This window comes from Nipponia nippon, unplaced genomic scaffold, assembly GCF_047370975.1.
Source record: "Nipponia nippon isolate SJK-2023a ecotype South Korea unplaced genomic scaffold, ASM4737097v1 scaffold_8, whole genome shotgun sequence".
NCBI lineage: Eukaryota > Metazoa > Chordata > Aves > Pelecaniformes > Threskiornithidae > Nipponia > Nipponia nippon.
In genome coordinates this window covers 15,413,140-15,430,676 of record NW_028262402.1, presented here as the reverse complement: position 1 = coordinate 15,430,676, position 17,537 = coordinate 15,413,140, and the positions used below count along the sequence as shown (strand labels likewise).

Genomic DNA, 17,537 nt, shown 5'->3' with positions numbered 1-17,537 from the left:
GTTTTCAGATTTAGAGCAAGTCCAGTAAAGGTAACAATGAAGCAAACTTCCCTATTTCGCCTGTTTGTAAGCTTCACTCCTGACTTGGATTCCTTCCAGACTAGAGAGAACTACTTTGTTTTAATAGCTTATTCAGTTCTTGGCCCTTCTGCTGTAGCAGTGGTTACACAGTCCCTTCAGTCTGGCATGAATCCTGATCAGCAGGAAAACACCCTTTTTGGGTCAAGTTAAATTTTAGACAAAGCAGTTTTTACATAGTGGACTTATGGGGTGGCTGCTTGAATACTAGCTATGGCATAGCATTAGGAATGTGACTGCTTCTTGTGCAGCAGACTAGATGTGTACTGGATGAAAGTGGCGGTGTGTGTGACGTGAAAGATCCACTGCTATAGCTTGCCTGCTTCAGCTGCCCCAAAAGTAGCACTGCACAGTGTTTATCTATAACAAATTCTGTTGTTGCTTCCCTCCCTCACAGTAATCTTGTCTTGTAAATTGTCATTCTACCTTTTTTTTTTCACCTGTGTGTTTTAGTAGTGTATTTGAAATGCTTTTCACTCAATAATGTTTCTTATACACAGTTTGTTATAGATTTTGCTATTTAAGTTGTGATGATTTTAGTAAATAAACATTAAAGTGTTGTCATAAGCCTAACATTGGCAGAAGTCAGGTATTTTCTTCCGGCTTTCTACTGTTGAATCCCCAAGTTTTGTATGGAATTATTGGTGATATGACTAATAATTCGTTCTATTGCCGCCCCATTAGAATTGCTTTTATGTGCTAGCTAAACTGTCTTGCAATTCTTTTAGACAATGAAACAGAGTGGATTAGGGCTAGAACAGTAAAGGAGCATTGGCATCAGAACATTTAGCATTATAAGGTATAGCAACCCATGTTCAACTTCACGTAGCTAGCTCTGTCTAGGATGGTTCATGTCAGTGACATGGGCACTTACTGTGAGCAAACAAATTTTAAAAAGCTGAAGATCTGACTTAAGCCATGCTCTTTTTGGGTTGAAGACAGGCACATGCGTCACATTTTGAAATCTTGCTTTGGACACAGGCACTCAAGTTGTTCTCTCAGGATTATTTTTGTTCCTTTTTTCTTTCCCTCTTAAGGAGGTACCATTTTTCTCTCAAGCCCCATCCCTGATGTCAACATCTTTATATAACAGCAAAAATGTTCATATGCTACTGACAGCATGGACTTGCCTTGGAATTTCACTGTCACCTTGGATTTTAAAGTTGTGTAGTGACACATTGTCTTACTGGTTTTGGCAGTTAAAATGTCTGAATTATTGATTACTTTACTCACCTCATTCTAATCTACTTTACTATTTCATGATACTTTTTCTCTCTTCCTCACATTTTACAGAATCAAAGTATGACCCAAGTGTTATGGGACATAAATCTAGTGTCTTACATCTCCTAAGATTTAAAATACCTGTATATTAAATTTTTGGCATTACGTGGCATCAGAACCAAATACCAAGCTGTCTAATCTTTTATGGTTTGTTTTTTTTTTTTTTAAGTGCAAGAGTGAACACTTGGAGAGAAATTGTGTTTGGGAAAATCTGACCTATGTTTTTTTCACGCAGAGGCAGCAAACCTGCTGGAAAGCATAGTGGCAGCAACCACTAATGCTAGAAAAGCAGTATTTTTAAGTGCTTCCCAACAGCTCTTTTGTGTGTGTATATGTCTAAAAAATACTGTTAAACCAAACAGTATTATATTTTATTGCTTTTGCTGGATCGTGGTTATTTTCTGTGAAAGGAAATGTTTTGCCTTTTCTGCTGTCCCCACCCAGCTGCTTTTCTGTCCATATAAATCTCAATTTTTGAAGCCTTTCCTCAAGTACAGCTTTTCACTTCAGCTTTTCCTATTTTAAAATAATAAAATATAATCATACAAAACACAGAAATCCTGTTTAACTGATGTTTTCTCAATATGGAAAACACCCATGTTATGTAAAGAACAGGAAAATGTGCAAATGATTTTTTTTTTAAATGGAAAGGGAAGTTTTCGCTATGTTTCTGACTTATTCAGGTTCATTTGGTGAATTGTAAGCTAACTATTTTTTTAGAGTACTTGTCCTGTAGAAAAATGCTTTTGCTGTCATCTTCAGGGTTGATTGAAACAGTACTTGTCTCATCAGTAATAAATTAGCCTTAAAGACAATGGAGAACTCTGACTACATTTTCACTTCTGAGAGAGCTCTTTTGAACTCTTCTATAACCACAAGACCCACTCCTGTCAGACAGATGTTTAATGATGTTTTTATCCTATGCAGCTTTGTAGTATGGCTTCTGATGCCATTTGGAAAGTGTTCTGTAATAGAGAGGTGAAGCAGTTTTCAGCCATAGCTGGGAAGCTTTAGGCCGTGACCTTTTTACAACACCACACTTTAAGCAGCCTGAGATAGCTCTGTGCCAGTCTGTGGGCTGTTTATGAGCTAAAGGAAATGTTAAAGCTCGTTTAATATGTACAGGAGTTAGATTTCTTTTGTTTCCTTCTCTAGAATCCAGTTTGCGTTGCAGCATTGTCATGTAGAGATGGAAATGTTATGTATATATGTTTATATATAAGATGTAAGGAAACCCCAAAGCTACGAAACAAATTAATTTTCTAAGTTTTGATGATCTAAGGTGGATTTCTGTCTTTAGTAAGTGTAAGATAAATCCTAGTAAAAGTAGCATACTAGCTGCCTTCAAAACCTGATTGTATGGCATGTAGCCATACTGATATTTTAGCTATAGCACAGCATTCAGTGTCAAGGAGTTATCTCTAAGGAATCCAATACTGTTCCCATAAACAAAGTGTGACAGGGATCTTTAGGGTAACAAATGCTTTTATTTGAACTGAACTTTAATTTCGTGTTTGTGTCTCTGATGCGTTGGAAGTCTCTCTGTTCACCTTAGAGTTTTTAATCAAAATGCAAAGCCACCACAGCACATTAAGCTGTCCTGAAAACTGACTGACAAAATGGCCAAGGAAGTTATTAAAGTAAGTGTACAGAAATGTGTTGGGTTGCTATGACAGATGAGTAACTGCGTGTGTCTCTTAACCTGTTAGCACCTTATGCTTTGATACTGGTGGCCTGACTCTGATGCTGTCAGGTATGTGAAGCAGCTGACGAATGTTATACTCTTAAACAGTAACCACTCAAATGCATATTACTGCGAGGTATTTAGGCAAGGGCAGAGAAGTCAGCTGGAGCAGAGTAACTGTGACTGGGAGACAGGAGAACAAAGGACACAGGAATATGCCTGTCAGGGGTGTCGGGAATGCATTCCAAAAAAAGTCTGTAAAGCTTTCATCCGTGTTCAGAAGTACTAGGACAGTGCTGAAGGGTGACCACACAATATTATGTTTTTGTCTCTGGTGCTTTTTTATGATTTTATGAGTAAGTTTGACGCATGATTTTGCTGTAGCAGGAAGAACTTTATTTTAGAAGATCTCAAGTGCATTTGGGTAAGTTCAAAATTCTTTTTTTACTGAATTGTTTTAAAGAGTGATGTATCTTTTCCCACAGTTGATGTTAATCATTTGGTTATTTGTAAGCCAGAATAAGTAAGTGCTTTTCTGTTTTGACTTTTTTTTTTATAGTCTTGGTTGCTTGTGGTACAGCAAACAGAACAGCTGAGCAAAATAATGAAGACACATGCAGAGGATCTTAATTCTGGGCCTTTGCATAGGCTTACAATGATGATCAAAGATAAGCAGCAAGTTAAGAAGAGTTACGTAGGTGTTCATCAACAAATTGAAGCAGAGATGTACAAGGTATTTTATTCAACTGTGCTTTATAAATTTATTATAGTTTTGTATGTTTAAAAAGTAATATATTGGGAATGGATTTTTTTTAGGTCCTCTGTTTTTGTTTGTGCTATGGCAAAAGCAATGATTTGTGGTATGTAGAATGCCTAGTTTACATTTGAGTTATTTCCCCCACATTTTCTCTCCCCTGCTAGCTGACAAGGAAGAGATGGAAAACTTTCTTTTATATGAATTTCTGTGGAGAGATAGCACTGGAAATGCTCTTGTTCCAGTAGAGGATGATTCTCTGTGACACTTCTCTATTCCTGTTCTCATTCTGCTGTAGACATCCCGGGGACCAGGGCACTGAAAACTTTTGTTAATGAACGCTCCTGACAGTCCAGACTGTTTTGGGTGGGGACAGGATTCTAGTCCCTATTCTAAAATATAAATCAAGTGTAAACTAAACATTAAGGCTGCAGATGGAGCTCTTCAGGGCCTTTTCTATTACATGTCGGTTGTCCTGCTTATGCTGAAAGCACTGTATCTAGCCAGTAAAGCTGACAGAAATCAGTTTCATTCAGGTGCTCTGGGGGAAGTTTAACTGCAAATGTCAGAAATCAGACTGATAGTCTGAAAGGTCTACTGAGAGAAGGAAAAACAGTTTATTCTTTCTTCCAGCAGAGCATTTGAGATTTGGAGTAATGTAATTAAAATGTAACATCTGAATAGTATAGTAGAAATGTCATGGACTGATGAGTAAAAGATTATTGGGCTGGTTATGAGAAGAACTTTAAACTAGTATTAAGTATATATTAAGTATGTTGGCTCTAATAGGACTGCTTCCATAATATGCTAGGATATTGCCATCTTCCCCAGGTATTAACTACGGTGAGTACATACTTTTTGATGCATGGTCCGTAGGCTGTCTTACCTGATAAAATTTCCAAGCCAGATAATCACTCACAGCCACTTATGGATTGGTGCATCTGAAAATAGTCGGGATGGAAGAAGAGGAAAAACTGGTAGCATACGTTAGAAATAATAGAGGTTAAATATATAGTGAATTGGAGAAATGGAAAAAGAAAGAAAGAAATGTAAGAAAGAGAGGCTAGATGAAACAAGACTCCTGGAAGTTCAGGTATACTTTTAAAAGAGACTGTGCGAAACACATTTTTTTCTGTTAATAAGTTAACTCTAATAAAATCTCTAATAAAACTGTCTTTTCAAATAAGGCTTTTTCAAAAAAATATAGTGCATATTGAGCACTTCCCAAATGATTAATTACAAATGATATTGATTTTAATTAATTATGGACTGCATGGCCATGCAAATATTTTGTATCCTGATGAATAAGCTTGCACTGTTGGGTTTGTTTTTTTTTTTTTCCCCCTCTTTCCTGATTTTCCTAAGAAACATTTGAATAGCATTCTGATTAGATATGATATGTTCTTTCATTGTTAGCTGACATTGTTTGTTCAGAGGTTTCGTGTCACTGGAACACTTACAGAATGGTTCCCAGAAATTCAAACTACTTCTCATGTTCTGTGGTATTACTTCTGCTTTTGTTACACACAGAAACAAAATACTTACTTCCCAGGACATTATCCAAACCTTGTGAAGAGCGGTGTCTCTGCAGTTCATATCTTTAGGATACGTTGGCAAAAAAATGTGTTTTCCTTTAGGTGAAATGCATTTGTATCATCCTTTCTTATTCTAGACACCTCTACAATCTTTTTGACAAAATTCTTAAGGACAGTGAAATACTGTGTCTTTTACACAAATGTAGTAAAACTCATATCTTGTAGTTTTATTCCAATTCCCAGTTAGATATTGGGTATTTTTTCTTTCTTCATGAAATTTGAGGAATAAAGTAGAGTACTGTGCTAGTTAGGTGGGCAACACTTTTTGATATAAAAACGGGGTTTAAGATAATCCTTGACCATCTTAGTTCCTGAAGTATTATTTGGGGACAGAGGTGCCCTTGGTTTTGTTTTTGTCTGTTGGAAGAACACAGTCTAAGAATCAGTAAAATATATTTTGCAATTATTACAAAGGTTTCTTACTACTAGTGGCCTACCTTTTATTTTTCAGTTTTCTCTAAGAGAAGCAGTTCCTTTTTATTTATGTCTTAATTGTGTTCACTACTTCCTAATTTCATCTTTTTCTCCATTTTTCATGATGTCTTCATAATACAAGTTTGTCATGAAGTTATTTTTTCCTCTGTCAACTCTATTAGTCTATAATAAGAACAGTTGTGAGTATAATTTACAGTATGTAGAAATATGAGATGAGAATATGGGATTGATGTGGAGAAATGTTCCTGCCTTTAAATGAAATCTTTTCACAGTTGGCCCAGAAATAGAAAGCATAGATAGCACCTTGTTGGCTCTTTCAGGAATTCCATTAAGTTTCCAGATGTTGTTCTTGAGAGTGAAACTAGTGGTATTTGGGCCTTGCCTCATGAGAAAAGGGAGAATTGTGAACTCCAGCCTTCTTCATGCCAGCTGCAAGAGGAATAGTTTTTCTGTAGAGCAGACTTCATTTTCTGTACATTCAGTGAGGGGAGCACTTCATTAAATTACGTTTCTCTTCCACAATTTCCCATTATGAGTGTATTTTTTTTTTTTGTCAGAGTTTTTACTTTTCTTTAATATATACGCCACCTTTTTGGTATTATAGTGGCTGGTTTGTTATTAGCTTTTGTTTGCAAGTTCATGATTTGTGATTATTTCTGAACAGTGCACTAATTTTGTCACACAGTGATTGAAAGTTGGCGATAGAAGAGACAACTTTATTTTAATTTTTTGACCGAAAATGTGACGTTCAGTGGAGCTGCTTCCACTACAAAAAGATTGTTCTGTGCTGTGTTCTACTGTCATTTGTGGTTTTTTTTTTTTTCCTTTGGTTTGATTTCTTTTCCTTTTTAGGGATTTAAGTCTTACAACAGATAGATTGGTTCATGCACAGTGGCTGTTTCTAAGCCATTTCTATGAACTGTAGTATCTAAAAATTCTTCCATTTTGCTTTTTTTTTTTTTTAACATGCTAAAGGATTTCTTTCCTATGCATAGAACTTTTTCATCTAGTATGATTTATTAAGCATCTTTTTGGTGCTTTTTTTTCCATGTCATTGAAATAGAATAGTGTTTATGATAAGCTCTATTTCCTAAACATATTTTTCATTACACTGATGTGGATGGGGATCTCTGTTTCAGGCCTCTTATTTCATTCCACGCATTTATTGATTTTGATTTTGTTCACCGTGTAATATCCTATTAAGAGTATCTCAAGCCAATGGAAAGTGGTAACATCCTTATTTTGGAAAATAAATCCTTTCAATTCTCTTTCACTAATGCTATGAGGTTTTTTATATATTGAGGATAAGTATTTTTAATACTTTTTGTATTTCTGTTTTCTTAAAGGTCACAAAGACAGAACTAGAGAAACTAAAATCTAGCTATAGACAACTAATAAAAGAAGTTAATTCTGCCAAAGAAAAGTATAAAGAAGCTGTGGCTAAAGGTATGACTGACTTGTGTTAATTTCATCTGTTTATTAATGCCTTTTTCAAACCTGCTAAAGCTGTTACGGTGAAACAGAGTAATGTTTTTATTTTGAGCAACTCAATTACAATATAGAAGCTCATTTAGTATCTTAAGTAAGACAGGATAATTGTCATCATGTGTACTTCGTGGTACTCTTTTTAAAAGTCATAAAATAAAGGATAGCGCTTCTTTTAATATAAATGGTAATCCTTTTAAGTTCTTCTGTTATTCCTCCAGTGGATATATTTGAAATGTAAAATTGCTCAAAGGACCTGTTAATAGTGGTAAGCGCGTTACAACTCCATCTCATCTACATTGTAGCTGCAGCCTACTTGCATCCTGTGACCTATTGTGGTTGCTACAGTGGCATCAGCATCAGTTCTTGACAGTTAGTATAATGGTTCTGACCTTTGTCAACCTTAAGCAAAAGAGGAAAAGAATTCATTTGCACACTGAGATATTGTAAAGATTTTTGTGGAATGATGTGTCCAAACTGCATAGATTTTGATTCTTGTTGAATTGTGCTAATGATTAGATAAAGGAGAGCCTTTTTTCTGTGATGTAGTGAAATACCTTGTCAATAATTATTCTTATGTGCCTGTCTAAGATTTCTTTCTTTCTTTAGAGAAAATTAATGGGATGGCAGTATATAAATATAATTCCATGACCCATCTTTAAGTTTTTGTGTGACTGCCTAAAATGACAGTTATTGTCCTTGGTTCTGTTGTTCGGTGCAATGTAGTAGCTATCAGTGCTGAGAGAAAGATTCCAAGTTTGTCTAAAATTTGGAGTGGTAGCTGATACGTGAATATAATGGCAAAACAGCATGGGATAAGAGAAGTTATACTTAGCACTGTTTAGCTGTGGCTTTTTTTTTACTTTTACTGATGTTCATATTCACTTAAAAATGTACATACATACTCAGTTGTTCATTTTGTCCAGTTCCCTAGCCGTTTTCTACATATAACTTTATTTTGGTTACTTGGTTTATCCCCAAGTAACTACTCAACATGGGAACATATAGTATGTAACATGGATAATAAGTTGCTGTGATCTTAGTATGTTCTTTTTATCCCATCTTCCTGTTATAGCTCTGATCATTTTCCATTCCTGAAGCACCAAACTTTCCCTTTGAAATCAAAGAGTGTTTTGGCAGTCAGCAGCTGTGATGTTGCGATGTGGTTCTGATTAACTAAATTATTATTTCTTTAGACAGACAGCAAACACAAGCTGGTTTTAAGAGACTTATTTCTCCTGTGGTTCTTCTAGACCTTCTCTTTCAGGCTTCCATTTAGTATTATTACAATTCGTACTTAATTTCACTTTCCCTAACATCTTAGTGTAAATCTGTTTTAATAAACATGGACTTCTAGAAAAATGTTGCAGGTTTTTCTTCCAAAAACTGCAGAGTTGCTTCTCCCCTGTTGCACCCCAGGCCATGTTCTTGTTTACAAATATTGGTGTAGTTGGTGAACTGCTACAACTGTATCTCAGCTGCAGGTCAGCTGAGCTGTTTGAATTTTTTTAAGCCATGGTATTTTCACAGAGTGTCTAAGCCCTCAAGTTGTCAGACTTGTTAGGGAGGTCTTAAAATTGTAATGCTTCATTATTCCAGGCTTTAGTTCAGTAACTAGTACTTATTCAAATTATGTGCTGTTAGGAAATAGGACTTTTGTTAATGTACAAACAGGTTCAGTTTTTCAGGATTTCAAGAATTATTGAAAACAAGTGAAGGAACAGTGCCTGCCAGAACAGTGGGAGGGCATAACCAAGTATTAGAAATAAGCTGAAAAACATTTTGTTAAACAAAAAGATGAAAATCTTTGGACATCAGCTCTTGCAAGAAATGTGTTAAAAGAACCAGTCCAGGTCCACTTCTGTAAAATGCTGTTCTCAACAGATGCTGTTCCTCTGGCAAACCAGTCACAGTGCCTGGCCCTGCCTTTCTGGAGCTGAAGAGAACAACTGCTCCTTAGGACATACTACTTTGTCTTTGCCCCCAGGCTTGTGAATGCTGAATTGTAAATTTGTGCAGTACCTGTACAAGCTGGTCAACGTGAAGAGAATATAAGTCACACAAAGGAATGACCTAGAAATTTCTCTGTTTTGCAAGTGTACTGATTTTGAAATTTAGTGACTTTTTTTGTTTTGTTTTGAAATAGCAAAGCCATCTTCTACTGAGAGAGTAAGTTTACTAGAGCCACTAGTGAAGGAGGTACAAGTGGTTCTCTAGTTTGGGAAAATAATTGTTTCCCTGTTGTCTGGTTGACTTGTTAAAAGTGATATTAGATTCTGGGCTAACCACACACAGCAGAGGATATTAACTGTGAAGAGTAAAGCCTGGCGAAGTTATAAACAGTGGAAGGTGATCTTCTGCAGTAGTAGTTGTTTTTATGTTTTTCTGCATTCACGAAGTATTCTCAGGTAAACTTGAATTACTGTGCTTCATACTTTGCACCAGCTAACAGGACAGTCACTTTGAATCAACATGTTGATGCCCAAATGCTGGGTTACACTGTTTTCACTTCTTGCTGAAAACACTAAGAGGACCTGTGGCAAGAGTAATAAGAACTGAATACTGATACTGGTTAGTTACGGGTTTTGTTTGTGTTAGGGCAATGGGAAGGCAGCTGGTGCGAATTTTTGGGTAGTTCCATAGAGAGGAAAAGGGAACTGCTTTCTGAAGGATGCAGGAGCTTTGCTCTCTCCAGATCTGGAGAAAGACAAAAGTGTCTGAGATGCTGGCTCAGGAGCTGTTCTGGGGAACCCTCTGCTAGCACTGCTTCTGCTTGGGCATCAGGGAAGCAGTGGGACAGTTTTGTGGCAGAGGGTGCACCACTGAGCCTTGGCTGCCACCTGGTCCTTAGGCTGGATGGCATGGCCCTGTTGTGGCCCTTACCCCATTTAGTCATGCTGCTGCTCTTTTCTGGACCAGTGATAACCCTGGGAATCACAAATGCAGCCTGGTTGGCTGTTCTTGGGCATGGAGACCTCAAGTGTCAGGCAGTCTGGTTGGTGTTACTCAGTTCGTTGATAATTTTTTTCTTTTTTTTTCAGTCCTTAATTCTTACATTTTTTTAATGTATGGTGAGAGAAAGCAAGCTGAGAGGGGATAAAGTCAGCAAGCTGAACTAGGCCAGTGCCCCTCTAATGAGGCATGCTTCAGCAACCGGGACTATGGATAAATTGATTCGAATAGTCTCTTCTGGATTGGAAAGCTTTGTTAAAAAAAAAAAAAAAAAAAGTATATACTGGGAACACACAGCATGTTCCTTTGCAGAATTGGGGCATTAGGGCATGTTGGGGTCATAGGGCATACTGGGGTCATTGGAGCAAAATATGAGATAAAAACTTATTAGATTGATTTTCCATAATGAAATGGACAGCCCTCTGAGATCTTTTGGATGTGAGATACTGAAAAAAAATGGTGTAAACTTCTTACAACAGCGGTCCAAAATAACATTCACAGATTATGTACAACTCAGCCTACAATGCTGTGCTGACATCAGTGATACTGAGTAGCAAGGTAAATAGACTGTGACATGTTGATGTTGCTGCTGCAGGAAAATGCATCAAAACAAAATTTATGTCAAATGATAAAGACATTGTTTGGGTAAAGAAGAAGTCACAAAGCTTCTAAATAATGGGTAAAGAACACAAAATGGAAGCTGTAGAACAGTTGTAGATATCAAGTGTGATATCTCATTACAGTTTAAATCTCATTTGATTGGGTCAGTAACTACTTCCACTTAAGTTTACTGTTTCCACAATTATTTTTGTTTCTGCAGAATTGTGTGTCTTTATTAAGTGTAGTTCAGAGTGTGTCTTTGGGGTTTCTCATGTTTTCATCTTTGATTTTTTTGATTAAACACTACTTATTGCTATATAAAAAAAACGCTTAAATAAGGAAATTATGAGTACATGAAATCATAAACAATAATTTGCTCTTTTCCTTATATTTAGTCAGACCAGTTGTTCTTGAGGTACCCAGGCCCCTGAGCTGGAAGACAGGGACAGGGAGCAGAATGAAGCCCCCATAATCCAAGGGGAGATGGTTAGTGACCTGCTACACCACATAGACACACACAAGTCTATGGGGCCGGATGGGATCCACCCAAGGGTACTGAGGGAGCTGATGGAGGTGCTCACCAAGCCACTTTCCATCATCTGTCAGCAGTGCTGGCTAACCGGGGAGGTCCCAGTTGACTGGAGGTTTGCAAATGTGATGCCCATCTACAAGAAGGGTCAGAAGGAGGATCCGGGGAACTACAGGCCTGTCAGCCTGACCTCGGTGCCGGGGAAGGTCATGGAGCAGATTGTCCTGAGTGCCATCATGTGGCACGTATGGGACAACCAGGGGATCAGGTGCAGTCAGCATGGGTTTATGAAAGGCAGGTCCTGCTTGACTAACCTGATCTCCTTCTATGACAAGGTGAGGTGCTTAGTGGATGAGGGAAAGGCTGTGGATGTTGTCTACCTGGACTTTAGTAAGGCCTTTGACATGGTTTCCCACAGCATTCTCCTGGAGAATCTGGCTGCTCATGACTTGGATGGGCATACTCTTTGCTTGGTAAAAAACTGGCTGGATGGCTGGGCCCAAAGAGTGGTGGTGAATGGAGTTAAAACCAGTTGGTGGCTGGTCACAAGTGACATTCCCCAGGGGCTCAGTATCGGGGCCAGTTCTGTTCAATATCTTTATCAATGATCTGGACAAGGGGATCGAATGCACCCTCAGTAAGTTTGCAGATGACACCAAGTTGGGTGGAAGTGTTGATCTGCTGGAGGGTAGAAAGTCTCTACAGAGGGACCTGGACAGGCTGGATCAATGGGCCGAGGCCAACTGTATGAGGTTCCACAAGGCTCAGTGCCGGGTCCTGCACTTGGGTCACAACAACCCCGTGCAATGCTACAGGCTTGGGGAAGAGAGAGCTTCCTGGCTGAAAAGGACCTGGGGGTACTGGTCGACAGCCAGCTGAATATGAGCCAGCCATGTGCCCCGGTGGCCAAAAAGGCCAATAGCATCCCGGCTTGTAGCAGAAATAGTATGGCCACTAGGACTAGGGAAGCGATCGTCCCCTTGTAGCACTGGTGAGGCCGCACCTCCAATATTGTGTTCAGTTTTGGGCCCCTCGCTACAAGAAAGACATTGAGGTGCTGGAGCGTCTCCAAAGAAGGGCAACGAAGCTGGTGAATGGTCTGGAGCACAAGTCTTATGAGAGGAGCGGCTGAGCTGGGATTGTTTAGCCGGGAGAATAGGAGATTCAGGGGAGACATTATCTCTATCTACAACTGCCTGAAAGGAGGTTGTAGTGAGGTGGAGGTCAGTCTCTTCTCCCAGGTAACAAGTGATAGGATGAGAGGAAATGGCCTCAAGTTGCACCAGGGCAGGTTTAGATTGGATATTAGGAAAAATTTCTTCACTGAAAGAGTAGTCAGGCACTGGAAGAGGCTGCCCAGGGAAGTGGTTGAATCCCCATCCCTGGAGGTATTTAAAAGATCTGTGAAAATGAGACTTAGGGACATAATTTAGTGGTGGACTTGGCAGTGATAGGTTAACAGTTGGACTTGATGATCTTAAAGGTCTTTTCCAACCGAAATCATTCTATAATTCTATGATTTTTTTTTTTAATTTGAAATGCATTAATTCTGAACAATTCAGCATCTATTTTTGTAGCTGATTTTGGTGTTAGATGTTTAAATGTGAAATAGTTGCTCTTATATCAGTTAATATTGCAAGTTGGAATAGAGCCAGTGTAGCTTTGGGAGGTTTGTACTGGATTTTAATACAATATAATCTTCAGCAAAATTTACAGTTTTCATGTAAATACATCTGTTACAGGTGTTTAGTGTTCTTGTTACTAGTTAATTACTGATTGAATGTAGAAACTGTTGCAACATTCTTATGTGACAGAATGGATCTGAAGTAAATAGTAAAGGAAAAATATATTGATTCTAAGTATTTAATGTCATCATTTCCTTTTATGCTGCTACAGCAGCATAAAAAAATATTTTACCAGATTTCCCTAGGTTGGCTTGTGTTCCCTGATAATATTGTGATTTACAGGAGACTAGAAATATTAACAGTACACCTTACACATTATACAACATTGCATCTGCTGGAAGAATGTTTTCAGATCCCTGCAACTCTTGTGATTTAATACTTCAGAATTGATGTCACTTCTGTGGTACGTACTGAAGGAGCATGACAGCATAAGCTATATCTATGATAAATAATGAAAGCTTTGAAAAAGCTTTCATTAAATCAAATTATTGCCCTACTATTCTTTGTAGTAGCTGAGTGGCCAGAAAATACTTTTATTAGGTGGCTGGTGCATTCATTCTGAGTTGCCTGTAAAACTGTGATTATACTACTATATTTCGTGGTGGCATGTGTTGCTTTTAGTTGTTGCTGAGATCAGGGAAACTCCTAGTAGGGTATATTTTGAGTTTATTTTTGACTGAAACTCTCACATTGTTAAGACAAAACAAGTAACACTGGCTGAACTGCTCTTTCTTATTCGCAGACGTCAGCAGGCTGGATGGATTTCAAATTAATACCCTATTGTAAGCATTTCAACTCATAGATACTACCAGTGCTTTCAAGGTTGTTTCTTGTGTGTAAAATAAAGCTTCTAGAGCAGGAAACCCTGGGGAGTGCAGAGCCAAGAGATCTTGGTGACTTCTTGTGGAGTGTGGGACCAGCTTGGGCATATTATTTCCACTCAGCATGGACATGCAGCCTCAGGATGTGTTCTCCTCAATCCTCACAGACCAGCGCTCATAGGTCTGAGAGAATTTACTAGTTGTGCTTATTAGCTCAAACATCTGACAGCAGTTCAAAAGACAGCACTTTAATTTTTGCTATTTTTATACTATGTTATTTGTTTATCTTAACATTAAGCAGGTGACTTTATTGAACTAGTTCTTAACTCAGAAGCTTAGGTCTGGTATTCTGTAAATTTGAAATCTGTATCGTAAACATTGGGAAATGTCTAATAGATCACTACATACATTGACAGCTTTATACTTTAGGGCTGCTATTTACAAAAATAAAAGATTCTAAAGGAAATGAAGGACGAAATGTTTCTTCTGTCTGAAACATTACTATACACTGAAGATTTGCATATTTTCTCAGAGGAGGATTGTTGCTTCATTCAAAAAAAAAAAAAGAAAAGAAAAAAAAAAAGAAAAGCAAAAGCCTTGATACTCCCCTCTTTTCTTCCATTTTAAAGTTTTCTGAAATCAAATGCTGTGATACTCTAGTGAGGTTATAATATAGAAAATGACAACAACTCTGAAGCCAAGCTTCTTGGCTTTTCCTCGGTCCTTGCCTGTCCTCTCTTTAATCCTAACCTGTAAGCTCTGCATCAGCTCCTCATCCATCCCTAAGCAGAGCTCCATGCTCTCCAGCTGCTCCCTCACATAAAGGGCAACTTCCTCTCCTCGTCTTCCTGGCCTGTCTTTCCCCAAGAGCCTATATCTCTCCATTGCAACACTCCAGTCATGGGAGCCATCCCACCATGCCCCTGCGACCCCAACAAGATCATAGCCCTGCAACTGCACGCAGATCTCTAACTCATCATGTTTATTCCCCATGCTGCATGCAGTAGTGTAGAGGCAGTTAAGCATGGCACCCCAGCATGTTGAGTTCCTAGAGAGGATTTGGGGGGGATTTTTCCACAGTGGTGCCTTGTAGGAACCTCCTTGCCCACAGGCAGGTGCTGGAGGTCACCACCCAAGCCCCATTTTGTTGACTTTGTGATCCCTTCCCATCGCACCACCCCATGCCCTTTGCTCAGCATTCCGGTCCATTGCTCCCTCAGGACTGTGGATCACCCTCTCCCTCCCTCATCATTCCTAGTTTAAAGCTCTCCTAATGAGGTCAGCAATCCTATTGGCGAAAATAGTTTTACCCTGCTTAATCAGGCTTCCTATCTCCCAAGCACAAGGTGGTCTGCAAACAGGGTCCTGTGGTTGTAGAACCCAAAACCCTGTGGCCAACACCAGCTCCGCAGCTACTTACGGACCTGTATTGTCAGGGTCCTCCTTGCACCCTTTCCCCTCACTGGCAGGATTGAGGAGGACACCACCTGGGCCCCCATGCCCTTGACAGCTGTCCCCAGAGCTGTGTAGTCACTTTTGACGCTGTCCAGGTTTCCCCTGCCAGTATCATTAGTGCCGACATTTATTACAACATTGCCCCTGCTGTTTTTCCCAATGTTTACCCATACCCAGAAACTAAGGTGGATTTGCCTTTTGCGCTTCCTGAACTACAGAGGCAGGTATGTGAATTCTTGACATATGTTCTTGTCCTCCAAGTTTCTCTGGGATTGTTAGTCATAGTTTTATTTATGTATAAAGATTTTCTTTCCTCCTGTTTCATGTGTAGATCTTCAGATTGCCCTTCTAATTTTCATTTTGTTTGTCCTGTAATTCTGCTGCTTTTCTGTTTCCACAATTCTAGCATATTTAAGGCTTCTCACTGTGTTTCTGTTGGGGGTATATAACCCTCTATTGTCATGTCAGGTGTGTCTCTGCCTGCTTTTGAAACTAAATTAAATTCATTGTCGAAAAACAGACTTGTGTAATAAAATTATATTCTCCTTTGTCAGGTGGACATTATCTTCATTAGTGTTTCTTCATGGGGCAGCATTCACTGTGCACTGAAGCCAAAGGTCATGTTTCAATGCCAGGAGCTATTTAATTCATCTGTTGTGAGCTAAGCCTTTACAATGATCTCCATTACCTCTTTTAAGACTACTTTGTCATGACTTCTGAATGGCTGAAGGTCATACCTGTTGGTATCACTGAAGCTCCCAAGAGTGAGAGGCAAGGGGCAGTCCTTCTTGAAATACCATAACACTGGACTCCAGACAGACTTTTCCTGAGATGTATGAAAACTGGACAAGAAATCCTTTCTAATTGCAGACATTCCAAACTGTGCCTAACTCTGACAGATTTATGTTGTTTTCACGAACTATTTAGTACTTCCATTATGCTGCCTCAAAAAGCAATTATGATATTTATTGTCTTTTAAGAGCAAACACTTAAAGATGCAAGAATTTGAGAGACCATATCAAGTATGAATACATGCTTAGACATTGACAAGTTTTTAGCTGCGTCTTCCCAAGGTTTTATTCTTTACAACTTTTTTCTCCTTTCCCGTCCTCAAAGGTCCCAAAGAAACAAGTTAAATAAAAACAAAGCAAACTTAAGAACAAATAGCTTAATAACTGATACTTCCAGGAGGTCTTCTAGACAGTTTTTCATACCATTGTTGCAAAGCAACACTGAGAGGAAAAAATACAGTCTTTCTGTAGAGTGGGATGTCACTGGTATAGGATTTTGTCTGACCTGAATTTGCAATGAAACAGAAGTTCAGAGCTTAAGCTAACATGTATCCATTGAGCTATAGTGTTGTGCTTTTTTGATAGTAGCTGATCTATAATGTAGGTGTAAAGAAATAATGTCTTACTGCATTCAGTTTTGGAATTCTTCGTGACATCTTTCTGTAGTTAACCGATTCAAAATATTTCTGTCTTAGCTTTTGATTTTGAGGGGAAAGCTTTGTATTTCATGTTAGTCAAACCTGAGATTTTCACTGTGTGCTGCTTCTCTTTGAAAAGAATAGATCCTTAAGAAAATAACGTTGTCTTTGGGGCGTTTACTTAGCCATAAGATTTAGCTGAAGGGCTGTAACTAAAGCAGCTTAACTGGAATGTTCTGTTGCAGAAACAACGACAATAGATATAAGCCTCAATCATTAGTTTAACCTATGCTATCATGAAGCTGGATTTGAAATCTGAGCAGCTAAGCTGATACCAAGTCTTGACTTGACTCTTAGATGTCACGCTACAGGTAGCCTTCAGGAGATGGATCCTTGCCCTGTGCCAGTTAGTGGGTGCTTTATGGTGTATTCCACAGAGTCTGAATTTTGCTGTTTGAATAAAACATCAAAATGTATAATGCAAATTTGAAGACCTCACAAGTGTCAAATTTTATTGAAATCAATAATAACTAAATGTAGTGAACATATAAGGGAATACAAGCCTTGACTTACAATTTTTGACCAACTGGAAAAAGTTGTAAGGGCATAAAAACCTGAGCTCTTCATTATAGTTATTTCTTTTTAATCCAAAGTACGTATGACAATTTTCTGTATTTGCAATATTTATTTTCTGAAAGTCAGTTTCTTTGAGGCATTTGCAGTGTACATTGATACTTATTTAAAAAAGAAGATG

General features: G+C 38.4%; 1 protein-coding gene across 7 annotated transcripts in view; it reads left to right on the top strand.

Annotated features, from left to right (window-relative positions):
• Window positions 1–17,537, top strand: part of FER (FER tyrosine kinase) — a 202,338-nt gene that overhangs the window by 20,047 nt on the left and 164,754 nt on the right. For 6 of the 7 annotated variants that reach the window (XM_087741585.1, XM_087741584.1, XM_087741581.1 and 3 more), the window contains 2 exons: window positions 3,603–3,776; window positions 7,174–7,273. In XM_087741585.1, coding sequence (XP_087597711.1) covers window positions 3,648–3,776; window positions 7,174–7,273 — 229 coding nt within the window. In that variant the 5' untranslated portion in view covers window positions 3,603–3,647. Of the gene's footprint in view, window positions 1–2,749; window positions 3,000–3,427; window positions 3,468–3,602; window positions 3,777–7,173; window positions 7,274–17,537 lie in introns of those variants that run through there. The other variant, XM_087741586.1, reaches the window with a different exon arrangement.